Source organism: Oryctolagus cuniculus, chromosome X, assembly GCF_051225735.1.
Source record: "Oryctolagus cuniculus isolate XC-2025 breed Fujian yellow rabbit chromosome X, ASM5122573v1, whole genome shotgun sequence".
In the NCBI taxonomy this organism is placed as follows: domain Eukaryota; kingdom Metazoa; phylum Chordata; class Mammalia; order Lagomorpha; family Leporidae; genus Oryctolagus; species Oryctolagus cuniculus.
The window spans coordinates 86,880,429-86,906,481 of NC_142888.1; the positions used below are offsets into that span (position 1 = coordinate 86,880,429).

At 37.5% G+C, this 26,053-nt stretch overlaps 1 protein-coding gene across 5 annotated transcripts in view; it reads right to left on the minus strand.

Annotated features, from left to right (window-relative positions):
• The window catches only part of NRK (Nik related kinase), a 142,410-nt gene that overhangs the window by 5,846 nt on the left and 110,511 nt on the right, over positions 1–26,053 (minus strand). For 2 of the 5 annotated variants that reach the window (XM_089324192.1, XM_008272834.5), the window contains exons 19-26: positions 24,954–25,074; positions 18,975–19,161; positions 17,551–17,706; positions 14,699–14,842; positions 11,713–11,871; positions 7,755–7,855; positions 5,569–5,718; positions 2,467–2,602 (exon numbers count right to left, since the gene is read on the minus strand). In XM_089324192.1, coding sequence (XP_089180318.1) covers positions 2,467–2,602; positions 5,569–5,718; positions 7,755–7,855; positions 11,713–11,871; positions 14,699–14,842; positions 17,551–17,706; positions 18,975–19,161; positions 24,954–25,074 — 1,154 coding nt within the window. Of the gene's footprint in view, positions 1–2,466; positions 2,627–5,568; positions 5,719–6,014; positions 6,158–7,750; positions 7,856–11,712; positions 11,872–14,698; positions 14,843–17,550; positions 17,707–18,974; positions 19,162–24,953; positions 25,075–26,053 lie in introns of all 5 variants that reach the window. The other 3 variants (XM_070066759.2, XM_017349989.4, XM_070066760.2) reach the window with 2 other exon arrangements.

Below are 26,053 nucleotides of genomic sequence, written 5' to 3' on the forward strand. Positions count from 1 at the left end.
TATCTAAAGACAAGGCTGAAATAGTAAACTTCTATAAAAGTAACTTTTCCTAGGCTGAGCGTTAGATATCTTGAATCTCTCAACCAAAACTTACTAGGCATTTTTTATCTCCTGCTTCCTCTTATATTATAATTCAAAATACTACTGTGTATGAAACTTACATCAAAATTGTAATTAAATTACAATCATACTTTGACTCACAAAAAATGGCAGTCCTGGAAAAATGTTGTAAGTCCAATTTCAAACTAGAATTACAATCACCCCAGTTATAGGGGAAATAAGCACAATCTGTGGCCTGAGTGATGGGAACAAGTAATAGATTTAGTTCATCTGGATATGAATTTATTTCACTTGTGTGACTATTTTATTAAAAATGGTATTTCTATCACCCACACAGAGCAAAACTTTCTAAACTTAATGCAAAGGATATATGGTGAGTCCAAGTACCCAGTTCATATGACATCATGTAATTTCTTAGTCATAAAATACATAAATCTGCAATTCATATAGCTATTGAGCTAGCTTGCTGTCTTAAATGGGACTCAATGATTTGGAAGTGGGAACAGTTGGTAATATTTGCTGCAATTATTAAGCCTCTACATATTTGGGAAATGCAGAGCAATGAACTTTTTATTGAACACATTTCTTATTGCTCAGAGAAATATAAAATTTAGATTATGGATGTCTGGATACGGGTTGGCTTTTAAATAACAGTGTAGTTGGTTTTATTTAAATTTGTTACTTAGAGAAAGAGAGAGAGAGAGCGAGAGAGAGAGCGAGCACTTCCACCTGCTGGTCACATCACAAATGCCTGCAATGGCCAGGGCTGGGATAAACAGAAGCCAGGAGCCAGCAACTCAATCCAGGACTCCCAAGCAGGGACCTAAGTACTTGAACTATCCACCTGATATGCATTAGCAGCAAGCCTGAATCAGGAGTGGATCTGAGACTGTAACTCAGGAAGTCCAACATGGAATGTGAGCATCCTCATGGGTGTTTTAACTAAGTTAAATGCCCATACCAGCAGTTGGTTTTAGATAGAAAAATAGAGTAATTTATTTCCTTGATATCAGTGTTATACTGCATTCTTTAATATATTTTGAAAATATTTTTAATGCATAAGTTAAAATATCATGTTCTTCTAGTGCTATAATTTATCCTACAACAACTTGCAGTAGCTTTTGTTTTAGGTCACGAGTTGTCCTTCCTAAGGATAAGAGTTGTAGCTGGATGACTTTTCAAGATCTCTGACTCTTATAATTGTTTGGTGGCATAAATATAGGGGTTTGATTAGTTTTGCATTTGAACTGATTTTCCTTACATGTATTTCTGATTAACCTATCAATCACAAAAGTACCACTGTAAAGGTTAGGACCTAATGCATTCTTTTTACTTTCTTTTGCCCCAGATATGCCAATGATACTCCTGTCATTTAAAATGGGCTTAAGATTTTCAGAAGCTCTTACCTGTGGAAGAATTTGAAAGGTATTCAGGACAGTTCTTAACACTGACTAGGTACGGAAAAAATGAAAGGGTGCTGCAGATGTAAAATGTCATGGAAAAAAAATGTCCCTTAAAATGCAGTTCTTTCAAACTCATCCTTCAAGCCCCTTGAGAGGTTCTCATTTAGCCATTTTACACAGATTTCAGAGACTTCTGGATTCTCTCATGACAGACTACTCCCCTCCCTCTCTTGCTCACACCCTCACACATACCACTGCCTTTCTCCTTTATTTCTTGCACTCGATTGCTCCTCCTTTCAGGAATAGTCACCCTCTACTTAATTATTCTACTCTTTCTGATAGCTTTAATTTTCATGTTTATGGATTCCTGTCTAGAATCACCCTTGTCACTAAGCCTCAAAACCTACACACGCATCGCAAATTATTCAGTTTTCCCAGCTCAGCAGTCTTGAATTGGTGAGGAAGGAAAAAAAAAAGTCCTGATCTGCTGAAGATGAAAAGGCAGTCAGGCACATCTCTCTTTTTGCCAAATGATGTGGTTCTTCACAAGAGTCTCACTCACTGAGTCCAACACTACTGACTATTCAAAGAAGACACAGTTTACTCGTCTTTGATTTGGCAGTCTCCTAGGATAAAGGTAGACTGTCAAAAGCAATGTCATGGGAAGAAGCACTTTCCATATCTGTGTAAAGTCTACTAGCAAAAGGAGTTAAAACAAAATGACCGGTTATTGTTGCAATGTGCCCCATGTAAACTGTATTATCATTTCAAATGGACAACTCAGATAATCAAAGTCAGTCTTTTGGAGGTAGTCCTGTGATTTTATTAATTATATGGCAAACACTATATCCGCATACTAAGAGAATACATATGCAGGAGCCCAAATTATCCCTATGTGCCTTGAGAAAACGTCATTGATTCCGGAAATCTTTCCTTCAGACACATCTTTTGCCCTTGAAAAGTGCCTGTGGGAATGTGAAAGAGCAAGACTTTTTACACATACCTACAGAGGATGGGATGTCTTTCCACACTTCCAGGATCTTCTTGAAGAGCTGCTCGTTGGCTTCCACGGACAGGGCTTCAGCGTTGAAGGTGAGCATCACGCCAATCCCCAAGCAGTCAGGTAAAATGATGATATTCTGTGGTATAATGATTTCCAGGGGCTGGAATTACGTTTCAGAAAGATTTATAGGTCCAACATTTTATCACTACTATTTTAATAGAAACAGCCTGGCTCCGCAATAAAGAGCAAAAGAGTTTCAAAGTGCAGGGAAGACAAGAAACCTCTAGTTCCAAATTAAACAGAGTGCTATCCAACACTTGGAAAGAGCTGCTCGCCTTATGCCATAAATTCACTTCTTAATATCCCCCTGTATATTGAGGAGAAAGCCTTGTTTGTGAAAAGTAGACATACATTTCCAAGACAGATAAATCTCTTGGAATTTCTCCTAATATTATGTATAATTATTGAAGAAACATTCCTTGTTACTAAGTTCAGTTTCAGATTCATGTAGGCACATTAGGAAATACTTTAGTATTGGATGTGTGACCAAAGGAGCAAATACACAATCTTTGGTCACTGGCCAATTCCTTCAGATAGAAAATTAATAGAAATCATAGAAATAGAAAATTAATCTAAAAACAAGTTTAGCTTAAAATGCTTACAAAAGGCAGCTTTCCAAAATTCTTCACAGACTGAAATATAAGTCATGCGCCTTTTACAAAAAAAATGATTTCTTATTCAATTTTTATAATCTTAAAATACATCTAAACACATATTCAGAGACCTGTTAGTTGACATCACAGGAAATACTAAGAAACACCTAGGCATCTCTGAATTTTGTGGTTCACAAAACAATGTGACCAGATTTTCTCAAACTACAGATATTGTCACATTAACAGTATTTCCTTGTAAAGCAAACAATTGTGTTCTCGTCTAGCATTTTCCCAAATTAACAAGTTACAGGAAAAACAGGTCAGAAACTATACTTGCCGAACCCAGCGCACTCAGGCCAAGTGCTTGAGGCCATGTCTCAGCAACAACAATCCTTAAAACTAAAATGGGGATCCAGAGGCGAAAAGCAATTTTAATGCGTTCCCTGGGCACTTGCATGAGCAGCTGAATCAGAAAGGAGATGAAGGAAGAGAGGAAAAGAACTTGCGAGAAAGAAAGCTGTCTCAATAAAATCTGTTTACAATAAAACTGGACTGCTGGAAATCCAGAGAGCCTCAGAGGTAATTCTCTTTCTTCTCAGGCAATTCCTGAAGTAACTAGATATTCTTTCGCACACATGGCTCCCTTGCATCATGACAGCTTTTGTAATCTAGCACTCTTGGAAAAGGTATTATTTTTAGAACATTCTGTTTCAGAAGACACCCTCAACTCCCCTACATTAGAGTCCTTTTTCTTTTAATGGGTCAAGACACTAGGGCATTTAGCTAAAAATAATTTTGAAGATATGTACAGTATTCTTATTAGGTCAGAAAATGATTTCCCAAATCTCATCCCTGATTCTAGCTTTCACAGTGACTATCAGATTGCTTCAAAAGGAAGTACTTTTTTTGCTTATTAGTCAGGTGAAACACAGGGTTCAAGCTTCTTGAATGGCCTTTCAAACAAGTGTAAACTTGGACCCATGCTGCCATGTTCAACATTGCACTAGGTTCTAAATAAGAGCAGGATATATGAAATAACAAAAGAAAAATAACAAGCAGGAAGCTATGAAAGATACTCTGATTGAGGAGTGCTACAATATTTACATCAAAATTAACCTCATATCCAAGTGGTTTTGGCTGGGATTTAAATATTTTTTACATTATACACAGGGTGGTAAATATGTATATTATACACAGGATGAGATAGACATACACACATATATGTGTATGTATGTATGTATGTGTATATATATATATATTGCCTATATATATGCCTCTATATATTGCCTATATATAGGCTATATATATATAGAGAGAGAGAGGCATATATATATAGAGAGAGGCATATATATAGGCAATATATATATAGGCAATAACTAGGTGATTATTAATATGACCAAAATGCTTTGTTAGAGGTATATAAGGTTATTTTTAATGCTACTCAAAATATCACCTGACTATAGTGAATAAAATGCACTTAAGGTTTTCTTCTGGATTTTCTGTATAGTGCTGAATTGCTAAAATTTTAGTCTTCTATACACTATGAATAAACAAATGGATGAAGCAGAGAATTGTGTGGTCAGGTCTTTCAAATTAATTTCCAGTCGGATAGACATCATTGCAACCATCAAATCTGAGACAGAACGTAATTATATTTAGCTGGTGTGTGTGTCTGCATGTTTGTGTGTGTAAGGAGTACTGTCATGTTTGAGCTAATTATATAAGTTATATGTATACTATTTTACAATTATCCATATTTTAAATGTTGTGCCATATTATCCCTATTTACAATAATTTAAGATTAAAAGTTGAGGCACATGTGCTTTCAAAATTCTGAAACCTTTGAGCTGAAATTCCAACTATAATTGATAGGAGAGCATTTATGACCATTTACTTTATAACACAAAGTTATACCACAAAGAAGGGAGGTTATATGTAATATGTATTATGTAGATAATGCTGCAATATTGGTGTATTTTTTTAAAAAAATCTGTTAATGTCTTAGAGGTGGAGAAGGTCTAACTAAATTAAGGACTTGCAAACTGAAATGCCTCCTAGGGCCAGTCATTGTAAATACATAAAGATGAATAGAGAATGCAGAACATATATCCCATCTAATAGGGAGCAGGGATGAATCATTTCAGTTGATGATGTCCAGACAATAACGTGTGCTTGATATCACATCTTCTGGTTTATGAATAGAAGTCTAGGTTGTAAATGTAAATGAAAAATAAAAGACATTGGGCCAGGAAAACAAAATCCATCTGCAGGATAGACTCAGCTGTCTGGATCAAGAAACCACTTTCTGGCAGTCTATACTTACCTTTAGGTCTCAGTTCCAGTACAGATATTGTTAATCATATTTCCAAACCCTTCAGGGTTTTGACAGTTGGAAAAACTCAAATAGTGGTATACCATAATTTCAAAGGATCTGAAGATATTATCTTACATTATTTGGCAGGGTCACATCAGACATAACCTCAGATTCTGCATCGATGATGTGATAGCCATTTGCTGAGCTGAAGAAAACCTTTAGTCTTTTTTCAGAGCCAACAGCCAAGTCAACTGTCACTGGCTTGTGACCAAGTGTTGGAAATACCTGCAAATATAAAACCAAATGTGGCCAAAAGGCCAAAAATGACATTCTGACTAAGGCAAAATTTCCCCTACTTTTTTTTGCCAGGTTCGCAGTTTTGTAATACCCAGCTGAATCTTTTAAATGGCAATATTGTATTTAGAGATCTATGTATTACAACTTTTCTTGCATCTGTTACTACAAAAAATACATAACTACATTTATGTTCTAAATATTGAGTGTTCTTTTCAAAGGTCCAGTTCCTAATGATCCTAAGAGCCTTGTCTGGTCCTGCACTCTGTGGTTTTTAAATTTCTTGCCTTGAGCTTCAGCAAATGAAGGAGCTCATCTGGTCTCTTAAACCGGTTCGCTGGATCAGCTGCCTGTATTTTTGCCAGTATTCGTATATAGGCTTCATAGGACATGTAGTCTCCTTCGGAGTCTGCTGATTGATCAATGCATACTTGGTAGGGAATGAAAAAGGCCAGACATGTTAACCTACCATAGACTGGGTATACTCTAGGCTCCTATGGTTTCTAGTCCAAGGAAACAAAGGTCAAACAGGCTTAACTGCCAAGATCGGGTTAGGGTACAGGACTGAGCATCACAGGATTCACAATATTGTAGTCAGGAGGTGGAATTCAAGAAGTAGAGTGAGGACCTAGGCCAGAAACTGTGTGTATCAGGCTAGACAAACTGTTGGTACTTAGCTCTTTGCTTTCCAGCTCCATACCAGGTAGCTCTGACCAATCAGCAGACACCCAAGAACAAACCCATATCCAAATAATGACAGCTGACCCAAGGCCCAGTTTAAGGAGATCAGATCAGGGATGTAATCTGTGACATGTAGACCCATACAGTCTGTGCTATTTATAAAAGAAATTCATTATTTTGCAAATGGATGTTGAGGGATAGTCCCAAGAATTAGCCCTTCTTTATTGTATAAACATGATGTTTTGACCTAAAAAATATACTATGTAAACAAATCCTGACCTAAGACACAAAAGCATTTCATAAACAATATGTAGGATGTGTATCTGTCAGTGCTTTGCAAAAACCTATTCTTGGACCTACTAGTCCAGTATCACCTGGAACATGTGCTAAAAATACAGATTCCCAGGCCCCACTCCAGATCCACTAATTCAACCTGGGGTGAGGTCTGAGATCTAACTTTTAACAAATACTCCAGCTGATCCTGTTATACATCCCAGGTTAGGAGCTATTGAACTCAATAAAATGCTGCCAGTTTATTAATCATCCCTCATTACTATGGAATAAACACAAACCATTCTATTTATGTGTAGTTATGGGGCATTATAAGTTACTCTAGATGTAAAAATTTTCCTATTTATGGGATATGAGTAAAAACAATCAACAATAGCTTAACTGTTTGGGACACTCAATAGTTACCTTCCATGGTTGATCCACAGATGTTCAGTTAAAGCATAATACATGTGGGAAAAGTATGGGAAGCTTAGTCACCATACTTCACAATAATAATTCGAGAGAAAAACTTGTTTAAAGTCCCAACTTGGAGGGAATGCAGACCCATCCCTTTCCTCCCCACCCCCCCACCAGGTATGGTAGCCATGGCAACTGGGGGTAAAGATTTCCTCTTCCCTCTTTCCTCTTCCAATGAGGTTCACCCTCTATCATTGACACGCCTCTCCTTACATTCCGTTTTATTTCCACCCACCCACTAGGAGAGAACAGGGATGTTCTCAGCTTAAAGTCATTGGGGTGACACCAGAACCTGTATTTGGGGCTCTAGAAGAGAAGATCTTCATGTTGACTACAGGAATTGGGAGTGGGAAGCTGGTGGGAAATTCCTGTAAACAGAGGAAGGAGTCAGGGATTTCCCTGATATTCTCCCTTGCTGTGGTGCCTGCAAATTGTCTAAAAAAGGGTTACATGATAATTATTGACACAGCATATTCAAATTTCATTAACTATCAAAGAATGATATGTAATTCTGCACCTGTGATCCATAATACTGTTACGTTTACAATTTCTTCTCAAAAGAAAAACTGTATGATCCAAAGGGGAAAGTGATCACTCACTTTAATAGCAGTGCTTTCATCAAAGGACTTTGGTGCCCACGCATAAAGGTGAATTGATGATTTCAAAGCAATTGCAATATAGGTTGTTTCTTCATGTTGGACTACAATGATAAAATACAAAGAAGTAACAATGCCACAAACACTCAAGTATTTGTATTTGTCATTGAAAATGCTGTAACCATGATGTAAGAATATAGAACACACATATTTTACTTGGTTACAATTTGATGTCCCAAAAAAGCGATAGAATTACTTTTATGGACTGTATGCATGTGCCTTCAAGAGCACTTCAAATCATACACTGAAAATTGAAAAAAACTGATTATAGAAATGAGAGAAGACATAAACATTTGGAAAAACGTCCCATGTTCATGGATAGGCAGACAATATTGGTAATAAAGCAATATTATCTAAAGCTATCTCTATAGATTCAATGTAATACCTAATAAAATCTCAAAGGCTTCTTATTGTGGAAATGGACAAGCTAAACCTAAATTTCACATGAAATTGTGAGAAGCTCTAAATAAATGAATCTTTGAAAAGAAAAATCAAAGTTTGAGAATTAATGCTTCCTGATTTCAAATCTGACTATAAGTTATATTAATAAAAACATCATGGTACTTGATATAAGGATAGACATACAGATCAATGGAGCAGAATTGTGAGTCAAGAAATAAATTCACACATCTATGATCTATTGTGCCAAGATCATCCAATAGCGAAAGAACAATGTCTTCAAGAAATGTGTTGGGACAATTGGGTATCCACAGACAACAGTCTAAACTTGGACTCCTACCTCACAGCACATTATGAAAACTAATTCAAAATGGATTTAAAAATACCTAAATGCAAGATTTAAAACTGTAAAACTCTTAGAAGTAAACATAGGGATAAATCTTTGATGATCTTGAATATGGCAACACGTTTCTATATTTGATAACAAAGGTAAAAGGAACAAAAAAATAGATAAATTATACCTCATCAATATTAAACTTTTATATAACAAAGGATACTATCAGGAAAGTGAAAATACAACCTATGCAATGGGATAAAATATTTGCAAATCATATATTTGATAAAGGTTTAGTATGTAGAATATTTAAACAATGCTTACAACTCAACAACAAAAGGATAGACCAGCCAATTAAAAATAGGCAAAGGTTTTCAAGAGTTATTTCTCTAAGGACAATGTACAAGTGGCCAGTAAACACATAAAAAGGCACTCAACAATATTAATCATAAGGAAAATGCAAATTAAAACTACAATGAGATACCACTTTACATCTACCAGGATGGCTAGAAAGAAAAGACATCTACAAGTGTTCAAAAGATTGTTGAGAAAATGGAACCTTCACACATTACTAATGGCAATGTGAAATGGTACAGCCACTTTGTACAACAGTCCAGGGGAACCACTAGAGGAAAAACAAATCATATATACACTCACATAGACAGATGTACAAAAATGTCCAGAGCAGAGCCGAAAAGTGGAGAGAGTACAAATGTCCATCAACCAATGTATGAATGGAGGAAAGGTAGTATGGTCAAACAACATGATGATATTCAGTAGAAAAAGGAAGAAAATGATATGAATGATACAACATGGATGAACCCTAAAACATTATGCCAAGTCAAAGAAGTCTGACATAAAAGGCTATGTAACCTAGGTTTTCATGTATATTAACTATTCAGGAAAAGCAATCCTATACAGAAAGAAGTAAATACTTGTAAGAGGAAGCAAACAGGAGAGGAATGGAATGGGGAGTGAGTACTAATGGACATGAGTTCCTTTGGGGGGTCATGATGAAAATTAGGTCATGCTGATGGTGACATAGCTATACAAACTTTCTAAAAAACATGAAATCATGCACTTTAAAAGGGCATATTTTATGATATATAAATTATTTTAATAAGACTGTTTTTAATGATAAAAGAGTACAAAAAGTACATGCTTATTCTTAGCTAGTCTTTCTGGCTCTTAAAGAATATGTTGTTTTTTGGGGCCGGCGCTCTGGCGTAGTGGGGTAAAGCCGCCGCCTCCAGTACTAGCATCCCATATGGGTGCCAGTTTGAGTCCCACCTGCTCCACTTCTGATCTAGCTCTCTGCTATGGCCTGGGAAAGCAGTGGAAGATGGCCCAAGTCCTTGGGCCCCTGCACCTGTGTAGGAGACCCGGAAAAAGCTCCTGGTTCTTGGCTTCAGATCAGTGCAGCTCCAGCCGCTGTGGCCAATTGGGGAGTGAACCAGCAGATGGAAGACCTCTCTCTCTCTCTCTCTCTCTCTGCCTCTCCTTCTCTCTGTGTGTAACTTTGACTCTCAAATAAATAAATAAATCTTAAAAAAGAATACGTTGTTTTATCTGATAAATTATACACTTCACTAAAACAATTCTTTCTAGGGTGGGATACTGCTCTTTTTCCCTTTTTCCTTTCTAGGTGGTGTTAGTCTCTCTCTCTCTTTCTGCCCCTCCCCCTCTACCTCCCCCTTTGTCTCCCTCACATTCCCTTCCTACATCTTGATGTCTCTCAATCGGAGTGTAACTTGCTCTTATTCATTCATTTTCTTTTGTATTGTTCCAAAGTAGGTCAAAGGAGCATGATTAATAAGCTCCAACAAGCAAAGGGATTCTCTTTTAAGCAAATACTTCATATAAATTTAATATAGGGCAGAAATTAGTGCCAATCCATTGTTTTATGGGACTTTGAAGGCTACAAAAATAGCAAGCAAATATGATCCATTGCTATCCTTCTGTGAAGGTAGTGCTGTTTCATCTGTCAATGGGACGAATGCTTTTTGGCTATTCTGAGAGGTAGGGCAGACTGGAATGAAATCAGCCAGGAAAGCCAGACTTAACTAGTCCTTTCCCTCACCAAGAGGACAGATGTGCAAGATGACAACCTTTGTAACTATGTCTTCTTGAATGAAAAATTCCCAAGTTAGTAGGAGGCAGTTCTGCTATATAACTCATAGATTAACATCTAGGGATAGCTTTCATCTGTGAAGCTACCAAATGTACATAATCTGATTGGAAGGAAGTAGCAATATATAAAACTAAAAGAAAGTAGGGCATTTATTTAGTGCTATGTTATCTGAGTATGCTCGTCCTCCTTTCGTGGTGTTTACGTACATATACATACATGTGAAATTCCATCCTGGTCAGTCAGTATAGAAACGTCCTGCTGCACTTAATAGAATGTGATTCCAGTTATCTCCCCTTCCCACTCCATGCCTGTAGTGGCACTTAGTGAAAAGGGAAAGACTATAAGCAGGCCAAGAGCAGAGGCGATTTGCTTTGGAAATCGAACACAATGGGAAGACATCACTACATAGTCATTGAGAGCTGAGAGCAGGACTATGAGATCCTGGAGTAGTGACTTCATTCCACACTAATGGTTGTGAAGAGACAGACAATATGAAAGCACTCTAACCAGACAGAAAGTAGTTAGAAATTATCCTCATGAATACCTATAGTGGGCACCAAAGTTAGAAGATCGTAGAAGAATTTTCTTTTTGGTTCATCATACAGCTTCTTTGTCAGTATTGAGAAGTATTCTATTTTTTTTTTTTTTTTTTGCTATACCAAAGAAAGAGAATACCATGTGAGTCTCTGCAGGCTGTTGAAGATATATCAAGAATATTTATATTTGAAGCTATAAAGATGTGGGAAATAAATATTGTTTTTTTTTTTGGAATGCTTAGGGTGACTGGGAAGGGAAGAAAGGTGAGGAATTACTCAAACTTAACTTCATTAGCTTTATCAGCCAGTCAATATTTTCTCAGGAACTGTCAAGAGTGTAGCATGGAAGACCTGGAAGATGTCTCAATGAAATTCTTTGATTTCTGTATTTGAAGTTGCAAATCCTTTCCTCTCTCCATTTTGTCTTTCGCAATCATGTACTTCACCAAATGACAGGAAGCAAAACGTATATAACTATGGTAAACACGAAATGGGACTTACGGACACTGAAGTGTTCACAGCCTGTCAACTTATCAATGGCTTTGCAGGCTTCCTCCGTCTTCAGCATTTCCTCCTGTCTTCTTTTACTTTCTGGATCATTATTCAAAATCTTGTTTCTCAACCAGGTCAAATGATACACTCGAAGTCTGTTCTTACGACCTGATAAACAGATACAATATTTCAATTCAATATTTTTTTTTCATTTCTTAGAAGAACAAAAAGGTAAAGTGAGGAGCTGGCATTGTGGCATAGTGGGTGAAGTCATCACTTGTGATGTTACCATATCAGAGTGCAGGTTTGTGGCCCAGGTGCTCTGTTTCTGATCCCCCTTACTGCTAATATGCATGGAAAGGCAGTAGGGATGATCAAAGTGGTTGGGCCCCTGCCACCCACGTGGGAGATCCAGGCTTTGGCCTGGACCAGACCTGGCTACCACAGCCATTTGGGGAATGAACCAGAGAATGGAAGATGTGTCATTCTCTTTCTCATTCTCTCTTCTCTCTCTCTTCCCCTGTGTCTCCCTCTCTAGTGCTGTGCCTTTCAAATAAATAAATAATTTTTTGCAAAATAAAGGTATTTTGTCTTTTTAAGGAAATGTTTTCATTAAACCAAAAACGATTTTTAAAAAAGTATATCACATCAAATTCTCCTCTTCAGAGTTTGGAAAAGTGATAGACAATTCTTTCTTTTTTTAAAGATTTATTTATTTATTTGAAAGACAGGATTAAAGAGACAGGTAGAAACAGAGAGAGAGAGAGGTCTTCTATCTGCTGGTTCACTCCCGAAATGGCTGCAATGGCTGGAGCTGTGCCGATCCAAAGCCAGGAGCCAGGAGCTTCCTCCAGATCTCCCATGTGGGTGCAGGGGCCCAAGGACTTGGGCCATCTTCTACTGCTTTCCCAGGCCATAGCAGAGAGCTGAATTGGAAGTGGAGCAACCGGGACTAGAACCTGCACCCACATGGGATGCTGGCACTTCAGGCCAGGGCTTTAACCCGCTGCGCCACAGCACTGGCCCCAGACAATTCTTTCTTAGGATCTCACTTCAAAGACATAGTTAAGGTTGTCTACCAGCTCCCTGTGTGCCTATCTGAAATGTATCTAAGACACTTCTTTGGAACAGGTTGAGAATGCACAGGAATCGGAAATATCATCTATTCATTTGTCCCTTGGCTTTTTCCTAAGTCCTAAGCCCTCTGGGGATCACAGCTGTAGAAGCTGTCGCTGGTAATACGTCTGAGCATTCACTGTTTGGGTATTTAGGGCCACTGGGATAGGTCTCTTTGTATTCTGTCATTCCAGCAAGCCTACAAAATGACTAAATAGTTTCATTATATTTCCTCGGTCTAATTTATCTTTAATGCTAATTTTCTAATTGTAAATCCTAGCAAAACCTTACAATTCATTCGGAAAACAACGGCCATTAAAATCACAAATTTATCTTCCTACATTAGCCATTCCCTGTTAGCCATTTATAGAATTTATTATTATAAGATTTCTAAGCCCAATAATAGTGTTTTTCTTTATTTATGTAAATAATCTTTAATGTAGTTTTACATAATATTTTTAAAGCAATATTAGGCTTCATGTGACTATGTTTACATCCTTTTTATTCCTAAGTGGTAAAACAAATTTTCACTTTAAACTATTGAGTATTTTACTGTGCTGCTGTCCTTAAAACTATTTGGTGCAAATATTATCCACTTTTTTCAAAGCAAGATTTTTTTATCTATTTGAAAGGCATAGTTACAGAGACAGGAGAGAAGCAGAGACACTCAGGCCTGGGCCAGGCCGAAGACAGGAGCCCGGAACTTCATCTGGGTCTCCCACGTGGATGGCAGGTGCTCAAGCACATATGCCATGTTTCACTGCTTTCCCAGGTGCATTAGCAAGGAGCTAGACCGGAAGTGAAGCAGCCAGGACTCGAACCACTGCTCATATGGGATGCCAGCATCGCAAGGACCACTAGGCCACAGCACTGGCCCCCATTTATTCACATCTGAGAGAAGTTCAAGTATTGAAGAAGGGCACGCTTGGGTTAGAGAAAGCTGCATAAAAGGAAATGTGTTACCCTGATGTGTAGGCTGTAACCCACACAGATGTTTTCACAAACTAAATATTGCTCCTGTGTACCTCAAACAACTATAAATGAATCACCATGAAACACTATTTTTAAAAAAGTAAGTCTGAGCATACCTATGTAGGGTTTTCCCCTCTAACCAAAATTTACAGTACAGTAAGTCATATTTAGGCATATATATAATCATTAATATACAACATGGCAATTTGCACAGCACACTGATTATGCTATCATATATAAACATATAACTTGATGTAAATTACTGTGATTCACATCATTGTATTCCATTTTTACTTTCTCCCTCCCTTTTTTGCATATTGTCAGTTTAAAGCTAGTGCCTTCCAGAGAGCAAATCCTGCTGAACAATCACAATCATTGTTTACAGCCATTTATGTGCTCTCTCCTATTCAGTGATTCTGGCTCCGGATAAGCAAAACTAAGGATTCCAGCTTCCTATGGGGAAAGTGCAGCGCTCTTTAGTGCATCCATTCCTGTGACTAAACCTATGTGTATGCTCTTAGGATAATTCTGTGCCAGGGTCAAGTCTCTTCTTAGTCTTGCTCCTAACACATCACAAGAAAAGTTTATGTTGGATATTGGTGTGGTTGTGTGTGTGCACAGGAGGAGAATCAGCGCTGTAAGTGGTAGGACGCTACTCAGAAGAGAACCAACGAATATGCAAACAGTGTGCTTCGTCTTACCGCTAATCTAGATCAAGAGCACCACAGAAAAAGGAAGTTAGCTTACATAGTAAAAGAAAATCAGAGTAGGAATATCTGTTGTCCCAATTAAGTGCTAAATTTAAAGTGTTCTCTTATGAACACTTTCACCTGAGAAAGTCTTTAACCCAGTTTGCAGCCTAATTAATCTGCATAATTACTCAGCTAATTTTAGTTCTTAAACAAACCAGAGATGGTAATCAGCAAATTGAGTGGCTCCACGACTTGAATCTGGCGGAAAGGTCTTCGCTTTATAAGTTTTGTAATGTCTGCCTTTCCACTTCTGTCCATCAGATACAAATTAGACCTGGTTCCCAGCAGCAAATTGACTCCTGTTCATATATAAAAGAGAAAAATGCGATATTAGCTCAGATTATGTTTGTAATGGCATTTATATTACTACTTTGCTATGCCAGTAAGCTGAGCTATGTAAAGGTGACTTTTATCATTTTAAGCTAATGTTAGCCTCACACTGTGTAACTACATACTGTCTATCAACAGAACAAATTTCATTGAAAAACATGAAAATAGAGCCGGCGCCATGGCTCAATAGGCTAATCCTCCACCTTGCGGCGCCGGCACACCGGGTTCTAGTCCCGGTTGGGGCGCCGGATTCTGTCCCGGTTGCCCCTCTTCCAGGCCAGCTCTCTGCTATGGCCAGGGAGTGCAGTGGAGGATGGCCCAGGTGCTTGGGCCCTGCACCCCATGGGAGACCAGGAAAAGCACCTGGCTCCTGGCTCCTGCCAGGATCAGCGCGGTGCGCCGGCTGCAGCGGCGGCCATTGGAGGGTGAACCAGCGGCAAAGGAAGACCTTTCTCTCTGTCTCTCTCTCTCACTGTCCACTCTGCCTGTCAAAAAAAAAAAAAAAAAAAAAAAAAAAAAAAAAAAAAAAAAAAAAAGAAAAACATGAAAATATAGATGATAACCCACTTTCTGGCAGTATTCCACTGACTGGTGTTTGGTAGACTATATCATAAACAGAATTTTAAATCTATCTTAACACTCATTAGTAGTACCCCAAACTTGATCAAAATCAATCAACCATTTTCTTTAAAAAAATTTTTTAAGGTGAATAAATTTCATGTATTTCATATATTCAGATTTAGAAGCACAGCGATGCTTCCTACCCTACCCTCCCTCTTGCCCACACTCCCACTCTTTCTCCTCCTATCTTACTCTTTTAATTTTTACAATGATCTACTTTCAGTTTAATTTATACTCATAAGGTTAACCTTAATACTAATAATTCAACAAATAGTAAGAAGAAAAAAACACTATTCAAATGACCCTTTTCCAAATTATCATTAAATAGCCTTAGTCTAGTATATAAAAAGGGTCAGTTTCTCATTCCTAACCATAAAGGTTTTCACGCTTTTAAAATAATTAAAAATTGAGGGATTCTATGTTCATACATATATGAAAAATTTACATTGCTACATGCCTCTGAAATTATTTCCTACCTTCACAAATCTAAATTCCTACACTCCTTTTATCTGTGGGTTGGCTCTATTTATTCAAATATAAACACTGTTTAAAGATCCAACAAGAGGATTAAACGCGAAGATAGAACTAAAGTTACAATATACTTCAGATTATTGTGGGAGTTTGTCCCTGTAAATGAGACACAGGCGACAATCAGCCAGATAGGAGAATCTGTGCACTCTGTGGGGATGAGGAGAAGAGATAAATGTGTGTGCCGTCATTTTCCCACTCTGTCCTTTAGCAGTTCTCTAATTTCCAGCCCATGCCGATCTAGAAACTTCACCTTCCTCTCACGGGAGAATCAAGAACAAAGGGGAAATCACAGCCGATTTTTGCTATAATCTTTTGATTTTTAAAATACAACATCGCAAGTTATAAAAGTGCAATAGTAGTTGTTACTGACATTTCTAGGTAGTTGCCAGACAAATGTTAAAGCCACCTTTTGTCTGAGATGTTAAATTAGCACAACTTTTAAAGATGGTACTCTTTCCCTAAGTTGTTCGATCCATATTACAATTTTTTTTTTTTGACAGGCAGAGTGGACAGTGAGAGAGGGAGACAGAGAGAAAGGTCTTCCTTTTGCCATTGGTTCACCCTCCAATGGCCGGCGCGGCTGGTGCGCTGCGGCCGGCACACCACGCTGATCCGAAGCCAGGAGCCAGGTACTTCTCCTGGTCTCCCATGGGGTGCAGGGCCCAAAGACTTGGGCCATCCTCCACTGCATTCCCTGGCCACAGCAGAGAGCTGGCCTGGAAGAGGGGCAACCGGGACAGAATCCGGCGCCCCGACCGGGATTAGAACTTGGTGTGCAGGCGCCGCTAGGCGGAGGATTAGCCTGTTGAGCCGCAGCGCCGGCCCAATCCATATTACAATAATGTTTGCTAGCCTGTTCTATTTCCAATTTAAAACTCTCTCTCCTATTCATTCATACATGAAGCAAAATCTATGGAAGTGCAAAAGTTGGAGGTTGGCATTTACTTTGGATTTCTCCCCTTCTTATATTCATTTATTCTATTGCATTTATGATTCAGACTGGCTTGAGGTGAAATATTGTCTCAGCACTACCGATGTGGTTATACTTCTTCTGTAACAAAGGATTGAGAGAGTCTATTAATGTTGAGACATTATAGAAAGAACTTTTTCTACAAATCCTTGACACTGTTTAAAAATCAAGGTCTTGCAGAAATCTTTCTTTTAATACCTTATCAGGTATCATATATTGAACTCAACCCAAAAAAGAAATAACAAGTTCAAATTTTCAAATAATTACAACCTAGTCCAATTTTATATTTGAGTCAAATTAATTCATGTTAAAGCAAAAGAATAGAATAAAAAAAATGGGACCCAACAATTCAAACTTGAAGCTGCACAGAGTGAAAAAGTTAGCAAAACCAATTCTAAGCAAATTAACCACTATAAATACATTTTTTATTTGATTGCTAATGGTTTGGTAATAGCAAACACATTTTTATGTCTATGATGTGTCCCATGTTTGGTACTTAGGTTAAAATACATTCTTGGAAAAAAAAAAACCTCAGTTTTAAGACACCAAACTTACCCCACAAAGAACCACAGCAGATCTCAGAAGTGAATTCCTTTTCATACACGTGGATTAGTGGTTTTTTACTTGCAGACGAGACATAGAGTGGGTTAACATTGACATCAGAGGGTCGCTTAGGTAATTCTTCAGGTACTTCCACAAAACCAGCATATACTGTGAAGAAGTGAGAGGGAGATATTGAGAGAAATGACTAAATACTATATAGGCGCTTTACTGCTTCTAAACATGAAAAACAGCCTAGAAGAGCTCCCTTTCCTTTGTTGTGTTCTATGCTTCACTAGAGGTATCGTTCCAGTAATTTAAGCCATCAGATAATACAAAGCATATAGTCAACACGACACATTTAACACAAATGCATAAAATACATTTGGGGCAGCATCCCATATCAGAATGCCTACATTTGAGACCTGGCTCTGCTCCTGATTCCAACCTCTATTAATGTGCACCCTGAGAGGCAGCAGATGATGGCTCAAGTATTTGGGTCCCTGCCACACATATGGAGGAACTGGAATGAATTCCAGGCTCCTGGCTTCACTTCAGCCTGGCTCATACCTGAGTGTTGCAAACATTTGGATATTCAAGCAGCAGATGGCTCTGGCTCACTCGCTCTCTCTCTCTCTCCCCGCCTCTGTGTGTGTGTGTGTGTGTGTGTGTGCGTGCTTCAGTCTCTCTTAAATTAACGACAAACCAAATAAATATTGTTTATTCCCTTGCCTATTTCCTGCTGAATATATTCTTTTCACTTTTGATTTGTTGAAGTTTTTATTTAGTAAGCATTAAGCCTTTGACTATAATGTAAATTAAAAGGTTATCTCAAAAATTAAAAAAAAAGAAAAAATACATTGCCAAATGAGAACATTTTTTGATACTATGATTAGAGTTGAAAAAAAAAAACGGTGAGGAATTCAATTTTTCACATGTAGCTTCAATTTAGGTACAACAAAAGTTCAGTGGGACAAACATTTTTTAAAAATTACTATTTTATTTATTTGAGAGAGAGAAGGAGAGAAAGAGAGAAACTATCAGAGATATCAGAGAATATCCACTGGCTCACTCCCCAAATGCAAACAGCCAGAGCTGAGAGCCAGAAACTCAATCTAGGTCTCCCATGTGGGTGAAATGGACACAACTACTTGAGTCACCATCTGGTGCCTCCCAGGCTGCGCGTTAACAGAAAGCTAGAATCAGGAACAGAGCTGGGACTCGAACTCAGGCACTCCAATATGTGATGCAAGTGTCCCAGTGACTTAATCATTAGGCTAAACATCCACTCCAGAAGGAGATTTTTCAAAAGCATATATCAAGCTGAATTTATGTGAACTGAATACGAGAATGAATTTATTCCTTCTACAGCATGAACCAGTGGCTAATTAGTATTTATATGTCGACAGATAGCATTTAGCAAATATTAACACACTTACAAATGGCACTGGCAAAGTCAGTATCAACAGAGCCCTCAGAACCTCTGGAAGCAGATGAGTGGCTGGCAGAAAATCCCGATAGTGTTGATGATTCTGATATGTCTTTATTGTCATCTCCATCATCAAGCTCTGAGGGTGCAGCACCTGAGGCCATGGCATAGGAGGCCTCATCTCCAGCACCTAATTCCTAAAAGGAAATCCCAAACCGATTTTATTAGGAGGCTAACAGAGGATAAATAACCACAGGATTTGAAAAGAGAACACATTATTGTAACGTTCCTATTCTTATAAAGTTGGTGTTTACTAAAAACAAAACAAAAAACCAACTATGTTATCAGAGGAGAAAAGAACTAACCTACTACTAAGCCAACTGATGTTAGGAAAAATGCAAAGAGCTTTAATTCCTCAAGTGTACAATTTGGGACCTAACATTTGTGACATATTTACCATGTACCAGATACCATACTAGGTATCTTGTTTACACATCTTCCTGAATCCTTGCCACAACCGAAAAAGTAAGTATAATTATCTCCAATTTCCTTATATGAAACCAAAGTATAGAGCAGTTAACTAATATATTCAAGGTCACGGAGCTAGTAGGTAAGAGAACTACAGTTTGGATGCAAAATTTATTTCTGAAGCATATATGCAGCTGCACTATGCCAAATGGCCACATGGAAAAGTAAAAAGCCCAGTGTGAGAGGATCCGTCCCACTGCTTCAAGGTACATTTATGGAACTGGGAGCATAAAAAACCTGCAGGGATCATTTTCAAATAACAAAGCCTATGATGGCAAATCAACCAACACAAATTCAACACTCTGAACAGGCTTCACTAAGAATCTAGCCTGCTTCCATTAACTTATACAGAAGATGCTGAAGGATAAAAAAACAATGAAATCCGGTCATTTGCAACAAGATGAAGAATCTGGAAAACATCCTGCTGAGTGAAATAAGCCAGTCCCAAAGGGACAAATATCATAAGTTCTCCCTGACCAATGACAAATAACTGAGCACCAAAAAGGAAACCTGTTGAAGTGAAATGGACACTATGAGAAACAGTGATTGATCAGCCCTTGTCCTGACAGTCGAGGAACAACTTAATACTTTATCCCTTTTAGTATTTTTTTTTTGTTCTACTTAATACTATTGGTTGAACTCTTTAATTAACACACAATTATTCTTAGGTATTTAAATTTAACTGAAAAGTGATCCCTGTTAAATATAAGAGTGGGAATAAGAGACGGAGGAGATGTACAATTTGGGACATGCTCAATCGGACTTGCCCCACGCAATAGAGTTAGAAACATGCCAGGGGATTACAATTCAATCCCATCAAGGTGGCATGTACCATTGCCATCTCACTAGTCAAAGTGATCAGTTTCAGTTCACAATTGATCATAATGATAGGATTAAGAGTCAAAGGGATCACATAAACAAGACTAGTGTCTGCTAATAATAACTGATAGAATTAAAAAGGAGAGAACAATCCAACATGGAAAGCGGGATACACAGCAGACTCATAGAATGGCAGATGTCCTAAACAGTACTTTGGCCTCAGAATCGGCTCTTCAGGCATTCACATCTGGCTAAAAAGTCCATGAGAGTATTTCAGTCATGGAAAGCCAAGACACTGTGGCAAAACAAACAAACACCTAAATGAAAGATCTCTGTGAGTGAGATCCCAGTGGAAAGAACAGGCCATCAAAGAAGGAGGTACCTTTCTCTGAAGGGAGGAGAGAACTTCCACTTTGATTATGACCTTGTCTAAATAAGTTCGGAGTTGGCGAACTCAAAAGGCTTCCATAGCCTTGGCAACTAATGACAAGAGCCTCGGGTGATTACTGACACCATAAACAAGAGTGTCAATTGTTAAGTCAACAACAGGAGTCACTGTACACTTACACCCCATGTAGGATCTCTGTCCTTCATGTGTTGTACAATGTGAATTAATGCTATAACTAGTACTCAAACAGTACTTTACGCTTTGTGCTTCTGTGTGGGTGCAAACGGTTGAAATCTTTACTTAGTATATACTAAATTGATCTTCTGTATATAAAGATGATCAAAAATGAATCTTGATGAAGAATGGGATGGGAGAGGGAGTGGGAGATGGGATGGTTGCGGGTGGGAGGGAGCTTATGGGGGGAAAAAGCCACTATAATCCAAAAACTGTACTTTGGAAATTTATATTTATTAAATAAAAGTTTAAAAAAAAAGATGCTGAAGGATAAAGCCACAACGTGTGACCATATATTTGGCATGCCATATCATGTGAGAAAATATACCAGTGGTTTTTGGTAAATCTACCTATTGATGGGATCATCTGTGTATTGAAACAGCAATTTTTAGCACTGAAAGAATTGTGCCACCCTCTCAGATACTGTTTTGTGTGACTTTTCCAACCACAAAAGCATGGTATGGCATCATGTTCTCTTGAAATTCAAATAAAAGGAAAATCCATTCACTCTGCAAATTTTCTAAACTTTCGTTAATATAACTTGAGATATCTAGGGGTTCTATGAAACCTATTCTGGTACATTCTACTGCAATTCTATTGTTCCTTTAATTAAGATAGATACATAGATGACAGATATATATGAGGTGTCTTCAAAAATCTCATGGTAAATACATTTTATGAAAAACTTACACATGGATTTCAGCATTTTTGTGTGAAAATAACTTTGATTTCATGAACTTAATTTTTTCCCATGAACTATTTTAATTACCCTTATAGATAGATAGATAGATGAATAGATACAGGAACAGAAAGATAGATGCTCCCCCATTGATGCTTCTTTCCCACTGGAAACCATTTAAGAGTGTTTATTCTCATTTGAAAAATTTTATTTCTTTACTTTTCTTCATAATGAATGTGTGTCTATCAGTGGTCAGTCCCTAGGCTGGATTCTGACTTTGGGTAAGCTGTTAGAAAAATAATCACACTTGGTAGAAAAATAATCAAAGTATAATAATAATCTTTTAGACATAGTTTTTCCTCTTAAAGTGTTCAAAATCAAGAATAACAGAAAAGCAAGTAAACAAATAACTAAATTACAATGTCATAAGTACTAAAATGGGAACTGTGGGCAAAATGCTTACAAGCACAGACAAAATGGTATAATATTATGCCTTGGGAAGCCAATGATGATATTTGAGTTGCATCATATTTGAGTTGATCATATTGAGTTGGATCACCAAGCAGAGAAGAGGTGAGGAGGTTCCCTTCCAGACAGAGGGAACAGCTTGCACAAGGAACATTACCTCATGAGGGACCATAGAACTATCAAAGCCAGTTTGTGTGACAGGACAGTAGACTGAGACTATATTGGCATGATCTTTCTTCTCTCTCAAACCCCACCTGTATTTTCAGCTATTCAGCTACTTCCCATTTGTCAAGAATTAGTTCAAATATCTTCTGGTTTATGCTCCAGCAAATATTCTCTGTGGCACTTCCTACTGAAGCATCTCTGGAGCTACTCGAATATTTTAAACCTATTTATAAAGGCAGTTAACATTTTGTGAATGAAAACATCTTCGTCTAACACAGCATATTACTTCAATTAAAACCGTCTGTGTTAATAATTCCTCAGAAAGTTAAACACAGACGTACTGTATGATACAGCAATTCCCCTCCTGGGGATGATATATCCAAAAGGACTGAAAAGAAGGGGCTCAACTGGATACTTGTACATCAATGCTCACAGCAGCAATATGTACACTAGACAAAAGTGGAAACCACCCAAATGTTCATTGAAAAATGAGTGGATAAACAAAATATGGTATAAGAATTCAATGAAATACTGTTCAGCATTAAAAAGGAATGAAATTCTGATACAAACTACCACAATGATGAACCTTGAAAATATGATGCTAACTGAAATTAGCTTGACACAGAAGAACAAAAATTGCATGATTCCATCTCCTTAATGTAAGAGATCCCCTAGGTTATCACAACCAAAATGTAGAATTTTATGAAAAACTTATGTATGGATTTCAAAATATTTTGCACAAAAATAAATTTATTTTTGTTTTTTCAAGATATATTTATTTATTTGAAAGGCAGAGTTACAGAGAGAGAGAGAGAGAGAGAGAGAGAGATTGTCCAACTGCTGATTCACTCCTCAAATAGCCCCCAAAAGCAAGGCTGGGCCAGGCCAAAGCCAGGAACTTGGACCATCCAGGTCTCTCATGTGGGTCCAAAATAATTGGACCACCTTCCACTACTTTCCTAGGTGCTTTGGCATGGAGCTGGACTGGAAGTGGATCAGCTAGGACTTGAACAGGCACTCATAAGGGATGTGGTATCGCAATCGGCAGCTTAAGCCACTGTGCAACAATGCCAGTTCTCAAATAAATTTATTTTATTCGTATTTTCCGTGAACTACTCTAAGTGTCCTTACAGATAGATAGGTTATACACACATACACACACACAGAAAATGAGAGATGGAGAGACAGAAAGATACAGATATATAGATACTTTCCCACTGATGTTGCTTTGCCACTAGAAAGCATTTAAACGAGTTCCTTCTCCTCCTTTGTTAGCTAGAGATATAGAGAAGAGGTAACCAAGAGCTGGAAAAACTCGAACTTAACTGTTCATTTATTTAACTGTTAGGGATGACACAAGTTCTGGAAATCGATAGCAGTGATGGTTGTACAACTGTGACTGAACTAAAATGCCACTGATTAGTACACTTAAAAATGACAGATTATCTCACCTGAATTAAAATGGCTATAATCAAAAAGACAAAAAATAATAAACGCTGGCAAGGATGAGAAAGGGAAACTCTTATACACTGCTGGTTAGAATGTAAATTAGCACAGCCACTATGGAAAGCTACATGGAGTTTCAAAACCAAATTAATAAATAAAACTAAGTCTAGCATGGGATCTAACAATCCCTGTGCCAGGTATATATCCAAAGTAAATGAAATCAGGATATCAAAGAGAAGCCTGAACTCTAATGTTTATTGCAGCACTAGTAACAACAGTCAAGGTATGGAATCAAATGAGGTGTCCATCAATGGAACAATGGGAAAAGCAAACGTGGTATCAACAACACTGGAATACTAGTGAGCCATAGAAAAGAATGAAGTCCTGTCATTTGCAACAGGGATGAGCCTTGAAGACATTACTGTAAGTGAGATAAACAAAGCAGAGAGAGAGCAATACCACGTTTTCACCATGTGGAAGCTAAAAAAGCTGATTTCCTAGAATAAAGAGTAGAATAGTGGTCACTAGAGGCTATGAAGGAGGAGGAGAAACAGAAGGAGGTTAGGGAGACAATGGGTAGAACAGAGTTAGACAGGAATAAGAAGCTCTAGTGATCAAAAACACAATAAGATGACTATAGTTTGCAACTACTTATCATATAATTTATAAATTATCAGAAGAGAATTTTTAGGGCCCCAACACAAAGACATTATAAGCTTTTAAACAGATAGAAATACTGATTACCCTGATTTGATTTTACACATTGTATAGATGTACTGAATTATTATATTTTACCACAAAAATATGCACAATTTTCATATACTAATTAATTAAAAAAACTTGTTATATTCTGAGACATTACCCCGTCATAAGATTTAAGTGACAAAGGCAAACAAATAAGAAGATTTTGTTCATCAAAGTCAAGAGGAACCATCCAAATAAGAACTATTACAAATCTACCCATGCATCTATAGTTAAAAATGTTTAAGGGTTGGGCATAGGATATTAAAATCCATTTGGAATATCGGGAAATCCTATGCATCCCATGGAGAAACACATCCACAATGAAAGGACTTGTCTTTTTCAAATGATGCATAATCTCTTGATGATGTTCAGATTCCTGGAATGCGAATCTCATCAGTCTTAGATCATAATGTCTCTGAGCAATTTTGTTCTCCACTGAGTTCAAAGGCTCCACTCTTCATTAATTCAACTGCCTCCCTTCCCTCCAGTCCTTTCTGGTCTCCAATGCCTGCACTGACCTCACAGAATGCGCTTGCTCCGTGTCTTCTACTGGATCTATAGATTCCACGGCCACTGCCAGCACCTTCTTTTCCATCATAACCATCTTGCTCGCTGCTTCCATTTCTGCCATAGCTTGCCCTGATAATAAGCTCCGATTAATTAAAGAAAGCCACCCAATAAAATGCATATGAAAGTTAACAAATGAAACAATTAGTATGTATCTTACACATGTCTACCATGCCCAGTTTGGTTTTACTCTACAGGAACACTATTGGTACAATATAGACAAGAAAAATGGCCCAATGTCCTGTCAGTGTTAAATGTGAAATTACCAATATTGTCACCATCAATTTCCTGACTGCATTGGGATGGCACAGGGAAGAAATACTGGATTCTTTGGGAGGTAAATGCGTTAGATTAGTACTGAGAACATGCATTTTCTCTTAAACAACAGACTCTTAGTGCATTAGCAACTTCACAGCCACATGAATGATCAATCCCATATTTTTGGCTCAAGCACAACATTTAAATTATTCTTCTTGCAATATATATATATAGTTTATGTTAATTTTAACATCTGCTGAAGTTTTCTAACATGTGTATCAAATGCTTTGCTACAGATCCCACTGGTCTACTACTCCTATTAGGAAGTTCAGTAATGAAGACTTCATATATTATAGAGCTAAATAGTCATTTCATTATTTGCTAAAAACACCAAGCTTAATGAAATGTCTCAATTATCTATTTGCATAAGAGAAACACTAGACAACCATATCTGTGGTGATTCTAAAAGCAAATTTCTTTGACAATGGACTTCTTTGTCGAGTTTTTTTTAGTTAGAAAAAAATCAAAAGAGCTCTTGCAAATTTCTCCATAAATCAACCAGATAAAATTCATTTTATATATGTTACTTATATTGATAACTGTTTGAGAAATGCTTCCTCTGCTCACATATAGCAGGACTTTACCTTAAGATTATTAAGTAGTACACTTTGTCACGTTATTTCTCACTCTAGTTGTGAATTTGCAGTTTAATGATTCAGTGGCATTCAATTAAATGCCGAGACAATTACAGTTATAATGAAACTGTTAAATACTAATAAAATAGCACACAAAC